Raw genomic sequence first — 21,748 nt, 5'->3', positions numbered from 1 at the left:
CTGCTTTTCCAGCTTCTGGGTGATGGTCAGGTAAAGCTCAGAATGGGTCAGGCTGGAAGGGACTGCAGTGGCTCATCTGGTTCAACTTCCTGCTCAGGCAGGGTCATCCCAGAGCACATGGCACAAGATTGCATTCAGACATTTCTGGAATATCTCCAGTGAGGGGGACTCCACAGGCTCTCTGGACAGACTGTTCCAGTGCTCAGTCACGGCACAGGAAAGAAGTTCTTCCTCATGTGCAGGTGGAACTTCCTGTGCATCAGATTCTGCCTTTTGTCTCTTGTCCTAATGTTTGGTACCATGAAATGGTGCCCTCCCATGGGTGGAATTCACTGACACCAGAGGACAGTCAGCATTTTGCACAAGATACTCCTTACTGAGAAGAATGAGCTGGGACAGCTCTGGAACCATTTACATCCATTTGCATGCTAATCACCAGCTTGCACTGGACATCCTTAGAACTGGTCACTTCTCAGAAAAGTAATTGAAGTGTATTAAAGGGATATTAAAAAAATGCTTTGTCAATTATAGAATGTAAGATCATGTTTCAAAGTCATTTTCCATGCTTAGCCAGAGGACTTAATTATGTTTTTAGACCACTTTGGTTGATACAATTTTTATTATATTGTGCTTATTGTATATGAAAACCAAAATAGCTGCATTGAAACAGGTGGGTGTCTGACTTCAAGGTATGCCTTTGATGTGGGGATTACTGGGCAGAAACCTGGGATTGGAGCTGGGAACAGACAGCTGCAATGGCTCTTTCTGTAAAAAATGGTAAGTACTAGACATGCCCAGCAGAAGACAGCAACGCCTACAAGAAGGGAGCCTTTCCAAGGGAATCTGCAACACACAGAACACACAGCTCAGGAAGATTGACAAGCCATTGTGCTTCTCAGGGTATCAAACACTGTTTGCATAAATCCCCTTTGCAATCATCACGTCTCATTTAATTGACATCCCACTACTTTGTTCTTCTTTAAAAACATTTGATTGACTCTTCTGGAAAACACTGCCTTATCAATATAGTACAGGCAAAGCAAGTTTCTGCAGCAGCTGTTCTCAGGAGTGGACATTGGCCATCTGAAGCCCTGGCCTCCTGTCAGCTCTGCCCTGTTTTGCAGCAGGATTTTTTTGACTCTTATTCTGCCGTGTGTTCCTGCCCACGGGGGCGCGTGGTTCTGAGATTGTCTGTGTCACACACACATCAGAACTGTGTTGTGTTACAGGAAAACCCAACGTTGGCAAGCAGTGCTCACTGTTTGGGCTTTAAGCATACCTCAAGGACATCTGTGTATGGGAAAAAGAAAATGGAAAAATTCCCTACAGAGTGATTGTAAAATAAAATTATCCCACCTCGAAATACCCTGTGTACCTTGCACAGAAGTTCACCTTGATTTTTTAAGTCATGATAACACTGGAGGTGGTTTGGGAGCAAATTCTGGGGTCACTGGATGACCTGTAGCAATCTAACTACATAGACAGGACTGGTACATGGGTGGGGCTGTGTGGACACAGCAGGATCCTGGGATTGCCTGCACATTCCTGGGCATTGCTGGTGGCAGTGGTGCAGTCTGTACATGGTGATACTGAGCGCCTTGATGCCTTTCCCAATGTAGGTCTGCATCACAGACATTACAAGGAATGACATGGACGACCTCTTGTTATTGGTAAAATACAGCCTCATCCCGTGGATACTTTGGGTGTAAGATTTTTCACTTCCTTTTGTAACATTTTTGTTCTATTTAAGGATAAAATGCTACCTACTTTGTGTATTTTTTAGACCTAGTGATCAAACCAAATCACAAAAAACCTTTTGTGAAAGATGTCACAATTCTCATCTGTTACTGTCACACAGCAAAACCTCTCAAATGCAAATTCACCTGTAGCCCTGATTTTGCTGATTTTTCTCAAAGTATCTGTTCATCATTATTTTCAATAGAACACAACTTTTCTTGTGTTGGAGTTACCCTCAGAGATTTTCATCGTGCTACTCACAACTGACATAATGAGGTTAATTTTATTGAGTGTATTTGGTTCCCTGTACCCCAGTGTTCATGATTCATCATTTCTTTTGTGAGTGAATAGTGAGATAATGAGATAACAGGTTGACAGGGGCAGAAATACATTCAGGTTTAAAATTATGGATGTGCCTTGTGAGCAAGTTTAGCCAAGTAGGATGTCAGTCTATTCCATGGGGATTGCCAGGTCAAAGCTGACTCAGAATTAGTATTTATGAATACTCCATCAAAATACAAGCATGAATAATGATAAATGTCTGATTAATGCATATATCAACTGATATATTCCATATTCCATTACCCAGTACACACCAAAGCTGAGAAGAACTCTATGAAATTTCAGTATTAGAATTATGGCTGCCTGCTGTGATGCAGTGCAGGTTCTTCATGCTGGATAATAAAAATACACGGTTTTTACTGTGTGGATATGATGAACTTTTCAATGTTCTGACTTGTCCATTTCCTCACTTTTAAGAGTTGGGGTTTTTGTAAGGGTGAAATGTCATAGATGTTTTTGTACAATTTAGGAAGTTAAACTTTTAAAAGAGATGTGTGAGCTTTGAAGTGATGGTAATTACTGTAACTTTGTGATAGTTACATTTAATGTCTGGGTAAAACATAAGAAAATATTCAGAGCTGAAAAGTCTCTAAAATAATTGTGTTGAAATCAAAGGAGTTTGATGCCCAGGTGCATTTGAAATGCCCGCAGTATGACTACTACATCTTTAGACACCTAATTATCTCCAAATAGCTGCCTTTATGTCATGTTTACATTAAAAAATGCTTGGCAGTGTTAAGTTAATGGGTGAACTTGATCATCTTAGAAGTCTTTTCCATCTTAAATGATTCTGTGACTATAAAAACGGTGCCACCTGTCACAAGTGTTGTGTTTCTGACATGGGTGTGTTGATGTGAGCATTGCAGAGATGTTGGGGGAAATTTGTATTTTCAAACGACAATTTTTGTATAATAGAAAGTGTGTATGAGACCAGAGACCAGAGACCAGATATTACATTCTACTATTCTGGTTGGGGAGACATTTTTAATCTGGTTACTACCTACTGCATTTTGTGTACATTTTCAGTTTAAAGGAGATTGTGTGAGTGGCTCCACAGCAGGCACTGCGTGTTTCTCAGCTTTTGCTGGACTTTTTGATGTTATGAATCATGGAGACAGGTCTGGCCACATTAAATGAAGATTGGTCCCATTTGGCTTGCAATTTTAAGTACTTAGTAGTTTATTTAATAAAGATGTTGAAAAGATGTTGACTGCCTCCTGGTATGTACATGTGTGTGAGTCTCAGGTGTAGGAGATGTGGCACGTTCAGCCTCTGTCTCAAGCGGCTCTGCTGGGTTGGGGACAAGCACGTTCCTGTTCTCCAGCACCCCAGGCTGTGTCTACATTACAGCTGACGAGGGCTGGGAGCAGGAAGGTGTGTGAGCCACAGCTCCTGATCACAGGCTTGCCCCAAGGCACATTGCAGACTGCCCCTGCCGTGTGCCCACAGCCTGGCAGAGCACTGAACTGCCAGACAGGCTTAGACAGAGTCCCTTGGGCTGTGCCCGGGGTTGCACTTGTATTTCACTGTCTGAATATAGAGTAAGGCTGATCCCGAGGGCAGCCTTTGGATGACCCCGGCATGCAACGTGGAAATACCCCAAGTCTCAGAGCACAGACAGCTCTCTAAGCTGCAAAGTTAGGTCGAAGATACATGGCTGTGAAGGGGAGAGAGAGCAAATTCAGCTGAGGAAACATCCATGACCTTGACATTCCCCAGCCATGATTTTGTAGCTCTCCACTGGTGCTAATCCATGTTGGCTCAGACCCCAGTTGGGATCAGACAGGTCAGCGCCTGCTTAGAGATTTCTGACTGGAGAACAGCAGCAGAGCTCAAAACAGAAGGAAAAGAATGAAGGGTTTTAGGATTAGAATGAGAGTGATTACATTTGTCTTGGCAGTAGCGATACCGCACGCACACGCGCTGTTGGGGAGCTGCTTCCTGGCAGCTCCACACCAAGTGCTCATGGAGCAGCATCCAGGCTGTGCCTTGGAGCATTCACTCGACTCACAAGTCTCAGCGTAGCTCTGGAGCCAATCCCAGAGCTTGCTACTGGCCTCATGGGACAGTTTATTGCATCTTCTATTTAATCTTACTTTGGGCAGACTGAGAACCCGATGACAAGAATGTCCCATGCATGATTTAGCTCCTGCAGATGGTCAGGACATGCCTGTCTTAATTTCTGGCATGTACAAGCCAGAGGGAGAAAAGGCAAGGAATTTGATGGGCACAGTAGAGTAGTTGCAAGGAGCGCCCTCCTGCTACTCTGCAATGCAATGTGAGAGTCACAGCAGGTAAACAGTGTTTTATCTGTGGTGACACAAGGTTGTGTTTGCTTCATGGGTCTCCTTAGGGCTACACAGGAAGAATGTTCATCTCCTTATTGAAAGCTGCATGTTGCTGCAGTTTGTGACATTTGTGGAGTTACACTATTGATTTTATTTTCTTGGGAGAAAAGACAAATAGAAAATTACTAATTTGTACACCTGGGCATGCCTTGGACATCTGGACATTAAGGCATTAAAGCTCAAAGTGACCGAGAAGCAGAAGATCACTATTTAACATCCAGCTGGAGAACTGTGTTTACTCCTGTGTTACATAACTGCTCTTTCAGACAATTTCTGTATTTTTCCATGCATCTGTGAAAGTGCTTCCAGTTATTCCAGTAAACATGGGTGTGTAGGAAGAAGGGGAGTAATTGGTTTTGAGATGGTTGAAAATAATGCAGTTATAGCCCTGTAATCAGATGCTTCAGGATGTGGCTATTTATTTCACAGTTCTGCTTGCTGAAGATTCATCCTGCAGTGATCAGCCAGTGGCAGTTCTTGCGTTTCAGACAGAAATACTCAGGAAGGGAAATTTGGGGAGATCTACGGATTGAATTTATTCACAGTGATAAACTGCTCTTCAGGGTGAGTGACACATTTAGCTCTGGAAAAATAAGGAATGAGCTAACCAGTTATCACAACCAAGCAACCATTTTAATGGTTCTTTGGTTGCTTTCAATGCAGATGCTTTTGGACAGAGTTTTGCTCTCAAATGTTCTCCCCACTACTGTAGAGTTATTATTTTTTTTAATAACATTGTCGTTGTTTCCTGGAACAGCAAAAGGAGAATTTAATTATGTTTGTATTGTAGAATCATTCAAGAGCTCCATTGTGCTTATCTGTGCAAAAAGTGGATTAGGAGAAACTCTCATTCTCAGACAGCTGAGGAAGATGAACAACAAAGAGGAAGGGACACAATCAGATACACACATGTATTACTATGATATTTACTTCATGTTTTCAAAGGCAAAGTGCGAGGCATCTCTCAGCCAAATTATCCATTTAATAACTCATTTTCCTGTAATGTTACAACATGTTTAGGTGTTGAGGAGAGAGCCTTATAGAGTGAGGTGGCCTCATAGAGATGCATAAAGAGAACGTTCAGGGCGTGGAGCGCAAGAGTCAGCGCCTCCAGCGGGTCTCCAGGACCATTTTCTTTGTTTTGAACATGTTTTAGCCCACGGGCAGCCTTGCCTGGGCTCACTCCAGAGCGAGGTGGTGGTTCTGTAGAACGTGTAGTGTGACTGTGCTGCTGTTAATACCCAGGGCAGGGGCTGGCCATGGTTGTGTGCACAGACATCTTGTGGCGTTGAGTCAGCCCCTCCTGTCCCGTCTGCGGCCTGCGCTCACCCGGGGCCGAGCGCTACAATAACCACTTCAGGCAGGGTCTGGCTCCCCGCATTTAGTCTCCCTCCGCTTTTGCTCCGTAAATATTTGTCCTGTCCACATCTATTGTTGGCACAGAGACATCAGTAGAAAGTTCTCTTAAGCCTGTGCTTGCATATTTGGATTCAGGCCAGTGAAAGTTAAACCTGATCGTCTTAGCCTCTCACTACCCCTGCTCCTTCTTTTTTTTTTTTTTTTTTCAGTAGTAAATGATGACTCTCCTCGAGATGAGCCAGATTTTCCTGGGGGCAGGTTGGCATTTCCCCAAGACATACACATTTAATGGCATGTGCTGGTGCAAGCAAACAGCAGGATAGAGGGGTTTTGTTCATTTTGTACCCACTATCTAATTTGTTCCTTGACACTTTCCCTACCCACAGGGGAAGGATGGCTGTCTCTCTATAGAAGCCAAAGTTTGATTTATTTATTTATTGCCTTCCTTCCTCAAGCTGCCTGTAGCAGGCACACCGAATTTCCAAAAATGAAGGTGTTAATACAAGTATCGCTTACTGCCCCTCCTGTAACATCCATGCCACCGTTACCCAAAATGAGAAATGCAATTTGGATGAGTCAGGGAGTCTGCCCTGACTCAGACTAACTAATGTAGGAGTGTCTCGGGGTCATGCATATTTCTATTAATAGGGTCAAACTTGAGCAGGGAGCTCTGGTTTGATTTGCCTATATTTAGCAGTCACACCAATGCAGCAAACCAGCCAAAATAAACCTGGCTCAATTTTCTTTGTATCTGTGATAAAACCAAATAAAGTACAGTTATTATCTAAAGGGAATGAAACATGTTCATTTTATTCCGTGCTCAGCCAACACACTAATTTTTATGTCATGTTCTGCTGTTGCAGTAAAAAGTGTTGAAACTGAACTATTTTTGTGTCTCACACACGTTTCTTTTTTTTCTTCACACAAATGAAACCACAAAGATCTCTCTTGTATTCTGGTCCTTTCAAAATGTATGTGCAAGGACACTGGGAGAAGCTCTATCATTTCTCCTTCCTACCCTCTCAGTAGACTCTTGGTACAAGGACAAGTGAAGAAAATTTTTTTTACTGTTAAGAATAATTTGTGGGCAGATAGTCTCACTGTAGCTTTTGTAATACCAAGGTTTGTTAGTCCTGGGTCTAGCAGAAAATCTTTGTGGTGCAAGGTTTAGAATGTGCTTATTTTCTGGCTTCCAGGAAGGCAAATTGTCTTTAAATACAGTGAGTGAGAAAAAAAAATAGCAAGAAATAGAATAGACTATCCAGGGAGCTAGGGAAACTGTGTAGGAGAGTAGAAAATATCTGTAGCAGACTCTATGGTGGGAAAACCCTGTATCCCAAGTCTCATATCTCTGGAATGGCTCGGTGAGAATTTCTCCTCAGCCCGTACGAGCTCACATTGCTCTATTGACCTTTTTGAGATTCAATTGATTTACCCCAGCTTGAAACCTGACCTTTTGTGTGCAGATAGCAAGGTGGCATAGAACTTCTGTGTCCAGATAGCAAGGTGGGAGAGAGCAGAGCAACACTTCCTAATCTCCTCAAAGGCTTCTGAAGCAGATAAAAACCAGAGCCCCTGCTTTGCATTCTGTAACACTTTAGCAGAACTAACAGGATGTGAAGCTGCTCTGAACAAGATCAGAACAAGGGTTCCATGTTCCTGTAACCTTAAATATACAGGTGGCACTGATTTGTGTTCTCTTCTGAGCTGAAATGATTGCGATGTAAGCAACCAGAGACGTGGCCCAAGGCACTGAGTTGAGTAGCACTGTCACCACAAAGACAGAAATAAAGATCATATCTGGGCACCAGCCTAAAAAGGTTCTATGGACTGTTAAACCGATTAGGGATCAGATAATATGTTCTCCCAGTCACTGGGATGGAGACTGTCTGCCTTAGAGTAAAAACATAATTGTGCCATAACTGGAAATGCTCACTGTCAGCTTCATGTCATGTGTGAAACTCTGTATCCTTTTAATGGCTGTGCAAAGCATTAGACTTAAAAAAAACCCCAAACCAACCACAACAACAGAAAACCCCAACAAAAATTTGTAGTTTAAATCTTCCTCTCCTTTTTATTAAGCAATACCAAGAGTCAACATAGATCTTGGAGCTCACCCAGAGGAAGTTTGGTATTTGATTTGAACATGCACAGTGCATCCCTAAAATCCAAACTTGTGGAGGCCAAGACAAATTTATCTTGCCTTATAACTCCGTGTTACATGACGGCCAGATGTCGTGCTCTCAGCCTGTGAAACATTTGCAGCAGAAATTGTCTTTGCAGCATGGCAAACGACCTTTCTGTGTTTTGTTGTTTGGGGTTTTTTTGGGTTTTTTTTACTGCTAGGGCTTCACCTCCAGCCATTATTAGATTACTAGGCAGAGAACATGACACAAAGCTCAAGCTGCTGTGAGAAAATAGAATTTTATGTATCCACACATGCACCAGCTCTGAAGAATTGATACTGTTCATGTGTTTATTTGGTGTAGATATGATCAACCTTCAGGCTGCACTACAACAGCAAGTGCAGCACTGCACAAGATCACAGGGCCCCCTGAGATCTTCCTTGCTGATATGATTCTGTAATTTCCTCTTCCTTTGCATCCCTCAGTCTTACTAGCAGCAGGAAGACTTAAAAAAAAATTAAAAAAAAAAAGAGAGAGAGAAAAAGAAAATATGCTATTGTTGGATTTCTAGTCAACAATATCCTGGGAAAAGCAGCATTGGCTGTTCCACTGAAAAAGTTGCTACAAGATGATGTCATCTGGCAGTAGGGACCAAAACAAGACAGGGTATTGCAGCAGCTAAAAATGACAATCTGCAATGCACCACTATTTAGGTTTCATGGTCCTACAAAGGAGTTTGGGAAAAGAGATGCAACTAAACACTGCTGGAGTTCTGGCTGCTTGCAGGGTACACTGTGCCTCTATTAAACACATAATTTGGTGTAAGAGAGGTGAAAAAATATTACACCTGAACAGAAGCAGACTGTTATATTTGCTCCAAAATTACTTCTCTGCTTAACTCGGTGTTGCAATCCAAATGCATGTGGTTTATAAATCACCTTTTCTTTCTTTTTGAATCACGCTACTTTCTTTTAAACCCTTGGGAAACACTGATGGAAGATGTATTTGTGAAACTGTTTAGCAAAATGTTAATTTGAGGTTTGCTTTCTAGGAGTCTGGTGTCATAATCTCCAGAGTCAGATGCTCAGATTTTTGCAGGAAAGGCTGTTTGTGTTGTGGAAGGCGCCTTAGTACTTAAGGGCAGATCACAGAAGGGCTCACTGGGTCATTTGTAAGCTGTGCAAAAATTTATATGTGGGTTGTTTTTTTTTTCTTGGAGAGTTGGCTGCTGAACAGCATCCCTACTGGGCTTTGAAATGTGTGATCACCTCTCCAAGAAGGCTGTGAACAGCAAGTAAGAAAGTGAGGATCCATAGGGACGGAAGGCAATATTTAATCCTCCTGCTAGAAGGCAAACACCAGGGCACACAGTGCACAGGCAAGGCAGATGATGTTGTGACTGAGAAGGGCAAAGCACACAAAAATTACAGAAATACGTATAGATCAGAATTGAATTACCAGAATTGTTATGGCTGTCTTCGACTTTTGATACAGTAAATAATATAACAACTGTAAGTTCCCATTTTGTTACCTTTTTTCTTGACAAGTGTTTTATGACACAAACAGCCAGAATACTTAAAAGTCTGGTGAATGATTTCCAAAGACCCAGTGTCCTGGATGATTGCTGCCCTTGTGAGCAGGATCACTGAAACTCCCTGTGCAGGCAGCCAGTAAATCAGCAGATCCATGTGTAAGCATTAAAATGGTTCCCAAAACAGAGAGAAATTAACTGCCATAAGCCTTTTTTTTTCTTTCTTTTTTTTCTTCTTTTTTTCTTCTTTTTTTTTTTTTTTTTTTCTGTGCAAAATGGGAAAATCGAAGCAGCAACTCAAATGAATTGAATGTTTACACATTCCATAACATTAGATCTTATGGATTACAGAGTGAGCCATGTTACCTGCTCAGGGAAGATCTGTTCAATTATTTTTAAAAGCACTGTAGAATACCCAAGTGTCTGGGTGAATGATTATTTTGAGCTAGACAACTGTACCCCTCTCACATAATTCTCAGCTTCTTTGATCCAAATTTTAGCTCAGTTCTGCCTTTCTGGTTTGGCTGTGTGGATACTTGGATTTTATCCGATATGCCGCCCCTTCAGCAAGCTTCTTATGAATTTAAACTTCTCTTTTTTCCTTTTATGTTTGCTTTTTAATAACTCTGGTGTCTTTTATCTTGGATGTAGCTAAACAATATTTAGTGTTATGTAATTGGAAAGGTGGTGGTGCTCAAGAACCCCTTAGACCTCATCCAAGCTGAATTTTAAATAGATTTAAATACTGGTAATTGGAAAACCAAGTAATGAAGTCTTCCTAGAATGTAACATTTCAGATGAACATAACCCTTTTCTTTTTATTATTTTTAAAGGAAAATATTTCATTCCATTCAACACTGAACTGTCTTTTCTCTGAAGTTTTGAAATTGAACAGGACATTGATTATTTTTTCCACAGAAAAACAACCTTTGATACTGTGTTTTGGATGTTTTTTGCCATTTGATTGCTAGGAACAGATTTTTATTGACTTCACATAGTAAATTGCTCATATAGATGCTACTTTTTCAGTTACACATGTTGGGATTATAAAAGATAGTGTGACCTGGGATAGAGCACAGTCTGGTCTACAGCAGTCCCTGTGAGTTGCAATGTATGCACCATCTCAGCCTCTGCTTTTACAAATTATAATGTTACACATTTCACTGTAGAGTCTGAAATCTTCAGACTTTTTGTTGTTGGTGTAATAATGCGTTTTTTAATGTAGTGCTTTGCTGTTTTGTCCACACTCAGCTTGTGTTGCTCTCCACTCTGCTGTGCCGTTGAGGTATTTTTGGCAATGTTTATCTCTGTTGTTTGCGTCTATGGACTGACTACTATTTCTATTTGTAGTATCTAAACTGGCTTAATTTACAATGTCTTTTGTTTGCAGCAGTCCTGAGTGTGAAAACACTTTTGCTTTTGGGAGAAGGTTATGGTCTGTGCAGTCCATCCTGAAACTCCCACTGAAGGCAGTGAGGGCAGTGTAGGGACAAACCCCACACATCAGGCACTGCTGATTGAATGAGTCTTGGGAGCAAGGATTGGTTCCCCAGAAAGGTTGAGGTGTCCCCATCCCTGGAAGTGTTCCAGGCCAGGGTGGCTGGAGCTTGGAGCAGTCTGGGCTAGAGAGAGGTGCCAGAGGGGTTGGAACAAGATGATCTATCCAAGGCCACTTCCAACACAAACCATTCCATGATTCCATGAGTCTGTGAGCTGGGATCCAGATCTGACTTCCCTAATTACTGCTTGTTTCATTTTCTCCTAACTCAGTTGTTCTCTATTTTCAGCTACCATAGTGATTCAAAGAGGGAGCACGGAGGGTGATCCCACTGAGTGTTTGGTTGTCTGATGATGAGAATGCCATCAAAAAAGGTGAAAAAAATGAGTGTAAATTCAGGGTTAAGGTGGAGTTGAGCTCACAGTGCCTTGTCAAGTGTTTGTCAAGGAAAGGTGGGCAGCAGTACTGTCTCTCCCAACCACCCTTGAATTAGGATGAATTTTCTCAGCCTTCTGTCTGTCTTTAAAACCAGATTCAAAGCTCTACATCCACAATGAATGATGATGCTAAATTTTAGAAAGAGATTAAAATTGAGGTTCATCCTTGTGCTTACTGTGTCCTGCTACCTGACTGTTGGCTGCACTTCACTTGGTGCACAGGCTTTCTTCATCTCACCTTCTGGAAATGCCTGCTTGTCCCTCTTGCCTCTGTAAGAAACTTCTAATTCTTTTTCTGTCTCTCACTTCAGTAAAACACAAGGGGAAAGTCCCTAACGGGTGATATCCCTCTTCTTACCGCTTTCTCTGAGATGTGTCCCCTAAAATGTTTATTTTGCGTTCTTGCTTCTCCATTGCCCAAGACACGAGTGGCTTATTAAGGAGATGAAAATAGATACAGACCCTTGGAAATTCCTATTGTTCTTCAGAGAGACGACTCTAATGTCCAGCAAAGCAATGCCTGCGACCCATCTGTCAAGATAACAGCTGCTACTTTTTCCATAGTTCATTTATAAGATCACTGAGATCAAAATTTGGAGATGGAAAAGACCTATTTTTAAGAACAAACTGCGCTGTTAATAGCTCCTTTCCACTGCGGCTTGGAAGATGCTTTAAAGGCTTACTGAATGAAGCCTTTCAGGATATCCAAGGCAAAGTGCATTAGTTAATAATATTATTGCTGGAAACGCTATTGACTGGCTGACCTTGGTGAAACTACAATGCTTGTTTCACAGGGTATAAAATGAAGGTGAGTTATACTGACATAGCTGGCTTGTGACACAGCCTGTTCTTTTTGACATCCAGCTTTTTGCTGTGATCACAAATGTACAGTATTCTATATTGTTCAGGATTCTGCTCTGGAGAATAGTTCCAAGTGCATGATTCAATGTAGATTTAAATTACTGAGATCCAGGCCTTAAAATGTTACATATATTTTTGTACTTTCATTAATACCAGGGGAACTGTGCCAGTTCATGCCAAAGAGAACCTGCAACATCAGGAATGATGAGCAAAAATAGGAAACAAACGTGGCAAAAAATAATCTCATAGTAATATGATTTCAGAAAACTCAAAGTTTACAGGCAGAGGGATATTTATGACACTGACAGTGTCTGCCTTGGAGCACATAAAACACTGTTTACATTGAAAACAATACTGCAAAAATACTCTTTTTTTGCGAAAGCGGGTGCGTTCCTAGTAGGTGGGAAGAGCAAACTGTACATCCATGGAAAGATTGTCCCTTTGATGAGTGTATCTCATCTGCCTTTTAAAATGAAGGTCTAGAAAAGTAAAATAAGACATTTGTCTACTTGAGTCCTGCAGCAAACAACAAAGCTTCTGCTCAGCAAAGGGTGGGTTTATCTGATGTTAGTGGTAGGCTGAACTTCTGACAATACTGTAAGGGTTTCCCAACACGTAACTTGCTAATGAACCTTTCTCAGAGTTCATTCAAATACTAGGAGGGGCTCTTATCTTCTGTTATTCCTGCAGCAGGGTTGCTGAGTGTATTGGTACACTGTAAGTGACTGGGTAGATCTGTGGTCACCAAGTGTAAACAACCTCAGGCAACATAATCCACTGGAAGGCATTTGGTGCACAAATCAGAACCAGCTTGGTTTTAAGCTGCATTTTTTCACTAATCTTGACTGTCATCGACTAATTTTGGGTGGAATTAACTGTCTTTAGCTACCTAGAAGTCTACAGTCTGTCCATGTCAGTGAGGAGAGCGCAGCATCAAGATGCCTTTTCCATCCCAGCAAGGGTCTCATCACTTGAGAGAACCAGCAGTGTGTTCCACCTGATCACCCTGGAAACTCTGTATGTTATGCTGGACTGAGGCCTCATAGTGGCCTCATATTGGTGTCAGTGAAGTAATGTCTCATTTTTCTGCATGGAATCGCAGGCAGGAGGAGATGACTCCCCAGGAATTCTCCAAACACTTGTGAAAGGAGGGGCTATTGCATAATGCCAGCCAGGAAGGTTAAGCCACATCTCTAAAATAAGATATTACAGGGATGTCTGACCAGTCTAGATCAAAAAGTTGGCCACCCGGGATGAAAAGCATTGGACTTCTGCATTATGTGTGTTTTATGTACATATGAGATCATGGTGGAACAGCAGCGTCTGCCTCTGACTTACTTAGAGTATATGGAATCTTGGCATATTGACTGTGGCTGGCTGGCATACTGGCTCAGTAAACACCCATTTTTATAAACTATTTACTTCTCTGGTTGTGTCCTGTGTGTTTCTCTCTTTTTCCAAGAATGTTTTTCCTGTTCTCCATCTTATTTAAGAACAGAGTGGCTGCTGAGTCCTTTGCACGATGTTAGACGATTGCTGTGTTTGTCAAGATGAGCCTCAGTAAAACACTCCCCTGTCAAGGAGCTGTAGCCATGCTGAGGAGCATTAAGAAAGTGGGATGTGATAAAGAACCAAGTAAGCAAGGACCTGTGGGAGAGAAAGAGCATTCATTCACCAGGGATGTGGGGAGAAATGTTATTTTTCAGTTCCAAATGCCCTAAAAGCAAACATACCATCTTGGTGTTAAGTGGTAACAGATAAATAATATACTTTTTCATGCTCTAATTTATTGTCTTTGGGCATGCCCAGAGAAGCTGTGGATTCCCTATCTGTGGAATTGTTTAAGACCAAGCTGGATGGGGCCCTTAGAAGCTGGATCTAGTGCAAGGTGTCCCTGCTCATGGCAGGGGGTTGGAATGAGATGATCTTTAATGTTCCTTGCAGCCCTGACCATTCTGTGATTCTCTCCATAGCCCCTTAATTCAGTGCCCTAGTAGAGATGGGTGGATCTGTCACTAGGCTGTTGCTAGCTTAAGCCAAGGGAATCAGAAGTGTTGTACTTAAATTAGGAATTTTAGCACAAATTTTATTCAGAATGGAATATACTACAAGGCTAGACAACTGAAAACCAAAAAATGCCCAGTCTGAGAACAGCTTATCATTAAAGCACACCTAACAGCTGGTAAGACTGTCTTGTTGGGCTGGAAGGTGTTTCTTCTGGCAGTTTCTTCCCTGGAGCAGAAGAGGAATTAAGAGCCTGGTGCTTTTACCCCAAGTCCCCTCTCATGTGATCTCAGAGCCATGCTCAGAGCTTTCACAAGAAACCTCTGAAGATGCTTTTCTGATGTTTTCCCACGCTACCTGCCCCCAGATCTGTGTTGAGAACTCTGGAGTTCCACCTTGAGCCCTTCTGGTGCCATATTCTGAGAGACAGCAGCTGTCACACTCACAGCTATTTCAGGGTGGTTTCACCTGCTACACAAGGGTGTAACTTCCCAGTGGGAGGTCACCTGCACAGTTGTGCATGTGCCACCGGCTAAAGTGTCAAATCCACACCCCACAACATAGGCAACCATGAAGCAATAAGGGAGGAGGGAAGGAAATACATGTGCCATAGGATGAGACTGAGAATGAAACCAAGATGAAAAAAAATAAAAAAGAGTTGATTTTATTGCTCTGTTTTCATGGTGCACTAGGTGCTCAGAATTCTTTGGGCAAGCTCTGCTGCTTGTGTTTGTGTGGGAAATCTTGCATACTCTCTTCTTTGTATTACAGCCATGCTTGAACTGTTCTTTGTGCTTCTGGGCTGCTATCAGAGGGCAGGGACAGAAAGACCCAGACCAGTGAGGGACACTCCCCCTCCCTGCAGACCCTATGTTACAGGACATGGTGTTTGGGGATAGAGAAACAAGAAATCCAAAGTATTTCTGTTTTAATATAGTCTCTCTGAAACGCTGCTTTAGACATTTATCGTCCCCCTCAGTAGCATCCCCACACTGACCTGATTCTGCCATGCTTATTCAAATGAAATTTGCCTTATGCTGCAGTACATGTATATTTTACAGCTGAACTTTGTAACAGTAACAGAACCAATTCTAAAATAAAATTACTTTTTTTAGGGTGACGGGATACCAGAGGAATTGTTTTCTCTTTACAACTTATGTAGAATATGCTTAGTGAGCCCCATATCTCCCTTGAAGGTAAATCTACTTTTCCTTCTCTTAAAAGTATGCAAATCCCTAAAGCTGCTAGGACAGAATAATGCCTTTCAGCAGAGTGAACTAGACAATTGCAGGTAATTTTCCTGGCTGTGAAGTCGAGCTAAGTGCAAGGTTCTTTCATTTTGTCTCGTGGTTGTACGCAACAGTGATTCATAGCCCACGGTGATGCATTATTGAAGAGTTGTCTGTTGTGTCTTCATTGCACGCTGTCAGCTGCATAATAAATAATTGATTGTGCTGCTCTTACTCCACATTAAAGATATATGAGTATCTAATACAGGAAGAAAATGAAGTAGCAAGGCTGCCTGCGTTCAAAAGATGAAGCATTACTGAAGTGCGCTGCAGTAGCAGGAACTGGGAAGTGCCCACCACCGCTATCCATTTCCCACTTCTCCACTTTGAGTTGGTTTGTCATGGCAACAAATGGCACATTCAAGTCCTTGCTGTTGCCTTTCTAGACAAAACGAAATAATTGTGGTAAAGGGCTGATATGCTGCAGAGTTATGCTTATCCCCTTCCCCCTTTTTTTCAACTATTATCCCTCTAGACTGAAAATTCCCCTAAAGTATTAATAACTTTTTCTTAAGTGGCTGCAAACTGTCAGGAAAATGCAGTCTAAGACAGTAAATCCTTTTTTCCACATAAGACTTCTTTTATATTAAGCAGAGCAAATGTTAGCAGGATAAAACTGAGTGTTTGCAGTGGTACTAAACCTCTGTTGTTGAGCCTTTTCCTGGAAAAGTGAGGCTTCCTTTGCAGTTCAGTTGCCAAAGTCCCCAGACAGGACACAGTAGGGTGGCCCCTATTCCAACACAATGAAGAGAACAAAAGCATCTTCCACTCACATTCAACACTCCTTGTTCCCATTACAATAGCCATCAGTAAAATTAATGAGACAACAAATTTGTCCAGAAGAGTTTGCTTTGGAAGTCAAATCAAGGAAATCAGAGGTGTGTGCTGCTCACTGTGGCAGGGGCAGGCTCATGGCCAGGTTACTGGAAGCTGTTGTTGTGACAGAAATGTGTAAAATGGTGAATTGAATTTTGAGATAACAATGACCTTAAGATGGAAGAAGTGTGAGATGTCTGAGTGATGCACATCTGAACTCTGATGGAATGTGTTGGAGAGCTGAGTTAGGTCCTGGGAAGAAGAAACACAAGGCACTGACAGTATTTGCCTAGAAAACTGTTGCCCAGATCTCTGTGTTTAACACCAAGACATAGGGAAATTGTTGCTGAGGGAAACCACACTTTTTTCAGGTGTGTTAGCTTGAGACTCAGCCACCAGCTAAGATGGGAACACCACTGAATGCAGGGAATGTTTTGCCACAGTATTTCAGAATTGAATCCTGAAGACAACTGATCTATTTTAATGCAAAATGCAAGTAACACTGCAGTGGAGTTCTGCTGGTGTGAATCGACCTGGGATGTGATTTGTGACTTTATGGATGTGTTTCTCCCACCACCACTTCAGGAATTGTGCTGAACTGTGCCTTCCTCTATACATTGGGAAGGCATCAATGTTGACACAAGGACTTTTGTGCGGTTACTAGAACCTTTCTGATAATATATTTTCCAGGCTAAAAGTCAATATTAGTAATAGTTGCATGTTGTAAATGGTGGGAAGATCAGACTTTCCAGTCTTTGTGATATTCTCCAACAGAATATGGATATATTTTGACATAGAAACAATATATTTTATGAGGAAAAAAAGAAACACTTGAGATAAAAAAATTCTTAACCCACAGCAACCTTAACTCCTCAGAAAGTCCTAGGAACCAAACTGAAAGATATGTTCCTAACAGCACAAATTGATTACAGGGCATAATTGGAAAGGTGGTGGCATTGAGTGGCATCAGAATATAGTCCATGTCCTGAAGAGCCTCTGGTCTACATAAAATTAAACTGGATAGTGTCCTAGAAACTGCTGAATATCTGCCCCTCTTTCTGCTGCCAAAAAGTGTTCAGGAAGTACCTGTATTCAAGCATAAGTATTGCCTTTACATTCTGTAGGTAATTACTGTTTGAAAAAATATAGGAATGGAATACTTTCTAGATGGATGATGCTGGTTTTTGAAAGTCACCTATTTAATTCAATTTATCCCCTCAATACTTGTGAGATAAGTGAATCCCATTGTTCAGGATAAAAAGAGAGCAACTAGTGAAATCAAGAGATTTATCCTGGATTAGGATCTACATCTTCTGATTCCCAGAATTTGTCAACACTGTAGAGACAAATAATTCAGTAAACACTGGAGCCAGTGAAGCTTGGGATGCAATTTTGCCTGCTTCATTTAGGGATGGATGGCTGAATTCACACTGCCTCTCTAGGGCCCCATAAAAACCTGGCAGTCTAGCATTTGGTTTTAGGTACCTTACCTTTTTTAAGATAGCTGACTGAGGATGATAAACAGTTCCAGAAGGTTATTTCAGCCCTAACAACTAAATTTAGGTGAATCACTCTTGGAGGTACCACTCTTTCTCCATTAACCATAGGAGTAGCCTAGGTGCCAGGTTGAGACCCAGTTTGTACCTTTGAAGTGGATAACATTAGCAGTAGAATTTACAAATGAATTTTCCAGGTTCAGGCACAGAAGTTGACAGACTATCTGTGGATGGCCTCCACTGTTCTCTCTCCATCCATCCTTTGTGTGGATAACAGTTTGGGGCAGGGTTTTGTTGGGACAATAGGTGTATTAGGTGTCTAACAGCTGGGATGGTTCCATGGATTTGTGCTGTGTGATTGCTTATATTCCCAGATGAAAAGAAAGATGAAAGAAAAAGAAACTTAGTCTGTGGTCCAGCCTTTTCATTCCTGACCTCTCCTCAATAGTAGAGTTTCTCTGATAACAGAGACTGAGCCTTTCTCTTGGTAGAAGCTCTTACAGGCTCTTCTTTCTACATAGAAATTTTTCATCACATGCATAGGATCTTAACATTAGTATGATCCCTCTTCCTCTGCCAAATGTGGTTGAAATTGGCTCAAAGAATCACACATTATTAGGCAAGTGCAGACAGTCTCATTTCATTAGCCCTCTCCCCTTAGGAAACAGACTTCAGTGATGGGATCTTAGCTAAAGTAGTGCAGTGTTAAAAAGCAGTGCAGACATAGCTGCAGGCACACCTGTGTTTTAATAAGAAGTAATAACTTGTGTTGAACCCCTCCTGAAGTTGTGTTTTCACTGGCAGTTTAGCCCAAATGGCATTGTAGTGCTGGCAGTTTGGATGGATCTGTGGTCATGTTCCTTAATAAAATGATCCAGCTACTCTTTAATCTGCAGCTTCAATGAGCCGAACATCAGAGATTCAATAGGACCCATGATCTGAAATGCCTCCTTGTCTACATTCTTTTCATTTTTAAAATCTGGTTTTCAATTAGGATGCTTTGTAGATCAGAATGTTTTCAAATCCGTGCCATATTCTGATAACCAAGTTTGTGCAATTAATTATTTTAATACAATGATTGTTCCCTTTCAGAAACCTAAGGGTTTTCTTACAAGTAGCCTTATAGGCATCTAGATGTCCTTGCTCAGTCAAAACTCTTATTGATTGTTCTGAATTGCAAAACAATTTTGTTGCTGAGTTCCAGATTGTGGGGTTTTTTTCTCCTTGCTGTTAGCTAGATAAATAAAGATGTAGGCTGAAGATGGGCATCCATCCTTGTTGAAGAATATTAACTAAATCAATTTTTTCACCAAAAAAAAAAATCAATTGGTGCATTAGCAAGAGAGAAAATAAAGCATTGTGCTGTTTTAGCTCCCAGGAGCCTGCAGAGCTAACTCTAACTCTCAGAATCAGAGATAAAAAATATCTAAAGTTCACATCTAAATCCGCATCGGAACTTCTTCAGGGCACATGGAGTCTCTGACTCATTTCCAGACTGGATGTGCATTTAAAGGGCACCCACTAAAAACTGACCCTCCTGCCAGAGCTTGAGTGAATACAGACACTTTGACTCTGCATTCCAGTTCATCTTCCAAAAGCAGTAATGTGATGGCAGAGGAAGTTACATTTGTGAATCCATAACCTTGTGAATTTTCAGTTGTTGCTGAAAATAGGACGTTGCTGTAAATATAGAAAAGCCTGGTTTCTTCTACGAGGCCTAACACATCTTCTATGGGCATTTTCTAGTGAAATGAATTAGTTTTTAAATGGTGTATCAAACTAGCAAGCTCATGGGAAGATGGAAATGTTGCTTTAAATGGGAAACATTGTCCAGGAGCTGTTGTCAGAATCTCTGAAGAGTTAATTCTGATTCTGTCGCTGGTTTGATGTGGGGTGTAGAATTTAGTTACAAAGTGAAATGAAAGCATAATAAAGTGTTGTGGAACTTTGCATCTGAATCTGAACTTTCAGATTGAGGCTATTTTATAATAAATGTTTTCTTTACCTCCTTGGGCTAATGTGAAGAGTAATTAATGTTTGCGTACTGCTTTGAACGTGCAAACTGTAATGGCAATACTAAGTTTTAATATTAAAACTATTAAATATTGGGATTCTGTAGTAGTCTCCTTCCATTTCATAGAATCATAAGGTTTTATGATGTGTTTAAAAATAAAAGTGCTCTGAGGAAGAACTGTCACTTAAATTTAAGATCAAATACTTCAAAAAGGATTATATTATATGCCTGAGAGTTCCCCCTGAGCTGCTTCTTCCTGCCTGCCCTCCCCCAATACAGGCTGAATTTCTATATTACGAATGAATCCGCCTTAGTCTGTCGCTGGAAAACCTTGTTCAGGAGCTGCTGTGGCTTCCCAGCCTGCCTGGAGGGGTTTGTGGATATCACTGAGCTGATACATTGCACAGGATATGTGAATTTCCCCCTGTATTGGTGAGGCCACTCCTTGAGTTCTTTGTCCAATTCTGGCCCCTCAATTCAGGAAGGACTTTGAGGGGCTGGAGTGAGTCCAGAGAAGGGCAGTGGAGCTGGGGAGGGGTCTTGAGGGTAAATCCTACGAGGACTGGCTGAGGGAGCTGGGAGTGTTAGTCTGGAGAAAGGGGGGCTCAGCAGGACCTCATCACTCTCTACAACTCCCTGCCAGGAGGGTGTGGCCGGTGGGGGTCAGGCTCTGCTCCCAGGGAACAAGGGACAGAACAAGAGAAAATGACCTCAAACTGTGCCAGGGCAGGTTGAGGTTGGACATTAAGAGAGATTGCTTCACAGAAAGGGTAATTGGACATTGGAATGAGCTGCCCAGGGAGGTGGTGGAGTCACCTGGATGGGGTACTCGGTGCCATGTTCTGTTTGACAAGGTGGCATTGAGTCAAAGGTTGGACTCAGTGATCTCAGAGGTCTTGTCCAACCTCATTGATTTTGTGGTTCTGTGATTCTGGTACTTGCATCAGAGCACACATACAACACTTCACTATTTTACTGTGGAAAACTAAAGGATTATATCAGGCACTAATGGTAATGGTTATGAAACATTCCTTATGGGCAGGTTACTCCATAGTTTTCTTTCTAAGGCCTTGAGCACATGCATAGGTCTGTCTGAAAGACCAACTTGGACAAATGTTGGACTTGGCTAATGGCTAATTTGCCTTAATATGGCATTTGATTTTAATATTGATGTAAAATATCTGGACAGAGAACCCCACTGGAATAATCAAACGCTGTGTGCTCATAACTGCAAGTCAAGAATTCCATTGCCACTGATTTAACTACTAATGAATTTGGAGACATCTGTGTCTGAGCTGTTGTTTGGACTGCCCTTTATTCATTGCACAGAAATAGGGACTGCTGGGATGTGATTCATCATGTCCTAATGTACATCTCTGGATCCGGTTAGCTGAATTGCTCCCTGAAAGTGCATTTTTCTCTGACTTGATTATCTATTTTCTCTTAGTAATTAGCTCAGAAGTAGCTGGCTACATCTTAGAAGCCTAAAAGTTGGCAAAATGAATCCTACCTTTTTAGTCTGTTTTTCATTCTGGCACATCTCTTCATATTTACCTTTGATTCATAGTACAGACTTTTTAAGCAAGCAAAATATGCTTCTTTGTTTTTGGACAATAATTTATGGTTTTCACTGAAAAATAAAATCTGTGCATCAAGCTGATCTGTAACTATAACTGCTTTAATGGAAAGAAACCACTAAGACTATCTTTGATACTGGACCTTAAAGACCCTTTTTCTCAGCATTTTCTTTCAAAGCTGGACTTGCTAAATTCTTTGCAACCAAAGTCTTTCTCAGATTAATTAACTTCTCTTTGTACAATCCCCTTGCATAGGAGAGTCATGGTGTATGCCCACAACACTGGCTCTACAGCACTACAAAGAAAGGATTGA

The 21,748-nt window shown here is 41.5% G+C and overlaps 1 protein-coding gene across 2 annotated transcripts in view; it reads left to right on the top strand.

Annotated features, from left to right (window-relative positions):
- Window positions 1–21,748, top strand: part of FKBP1B (FKBP prolyl isomerase 1B) — a 44,439-nt gene that overhangs the window by 18,570 nt on the left and 4,121 nt on the right. The window contains exon 1 of one of the 2 annotated variants that reach the window (XM_038132343.1): window positions 15,343–15,439. The exons of the other annotated variant lie outside the window; for it this stretch is intronic. Within the exon in view, the coding sequence (XP_037988271.1) occupies window positions 15,409–15,439 (31 nt within the window). The 5' untranslated portion in view covers window positions 15,343–15,408. Of the gene's footprint in view, window positions 1–15,342; window positions 15,440–21,748 lie in introns of those variants that run through there. 2 annotated transcript variants of the gene reach the window in all.

Source organism: Motacilla alba, chromosome 3, assembly GCF_015832195.1.
Source record: "Motacilla alba alba isolate MOTALB_02 chromosome 3, Motacilla_alba_V1.0_pri, whole genome shotgun sequence".
Taxonomy (NCBI): Eukaryota; Metazoa; Chordata; class Aves; order Passeriformes; family Motacillidae; genus Motacilla; species Motacilla alba.
The sequence above is the reverse complement of the archived record's forward strand: the minus strand, read 5'-3'. Positions and strand labels throughout refer to the sequence as shown.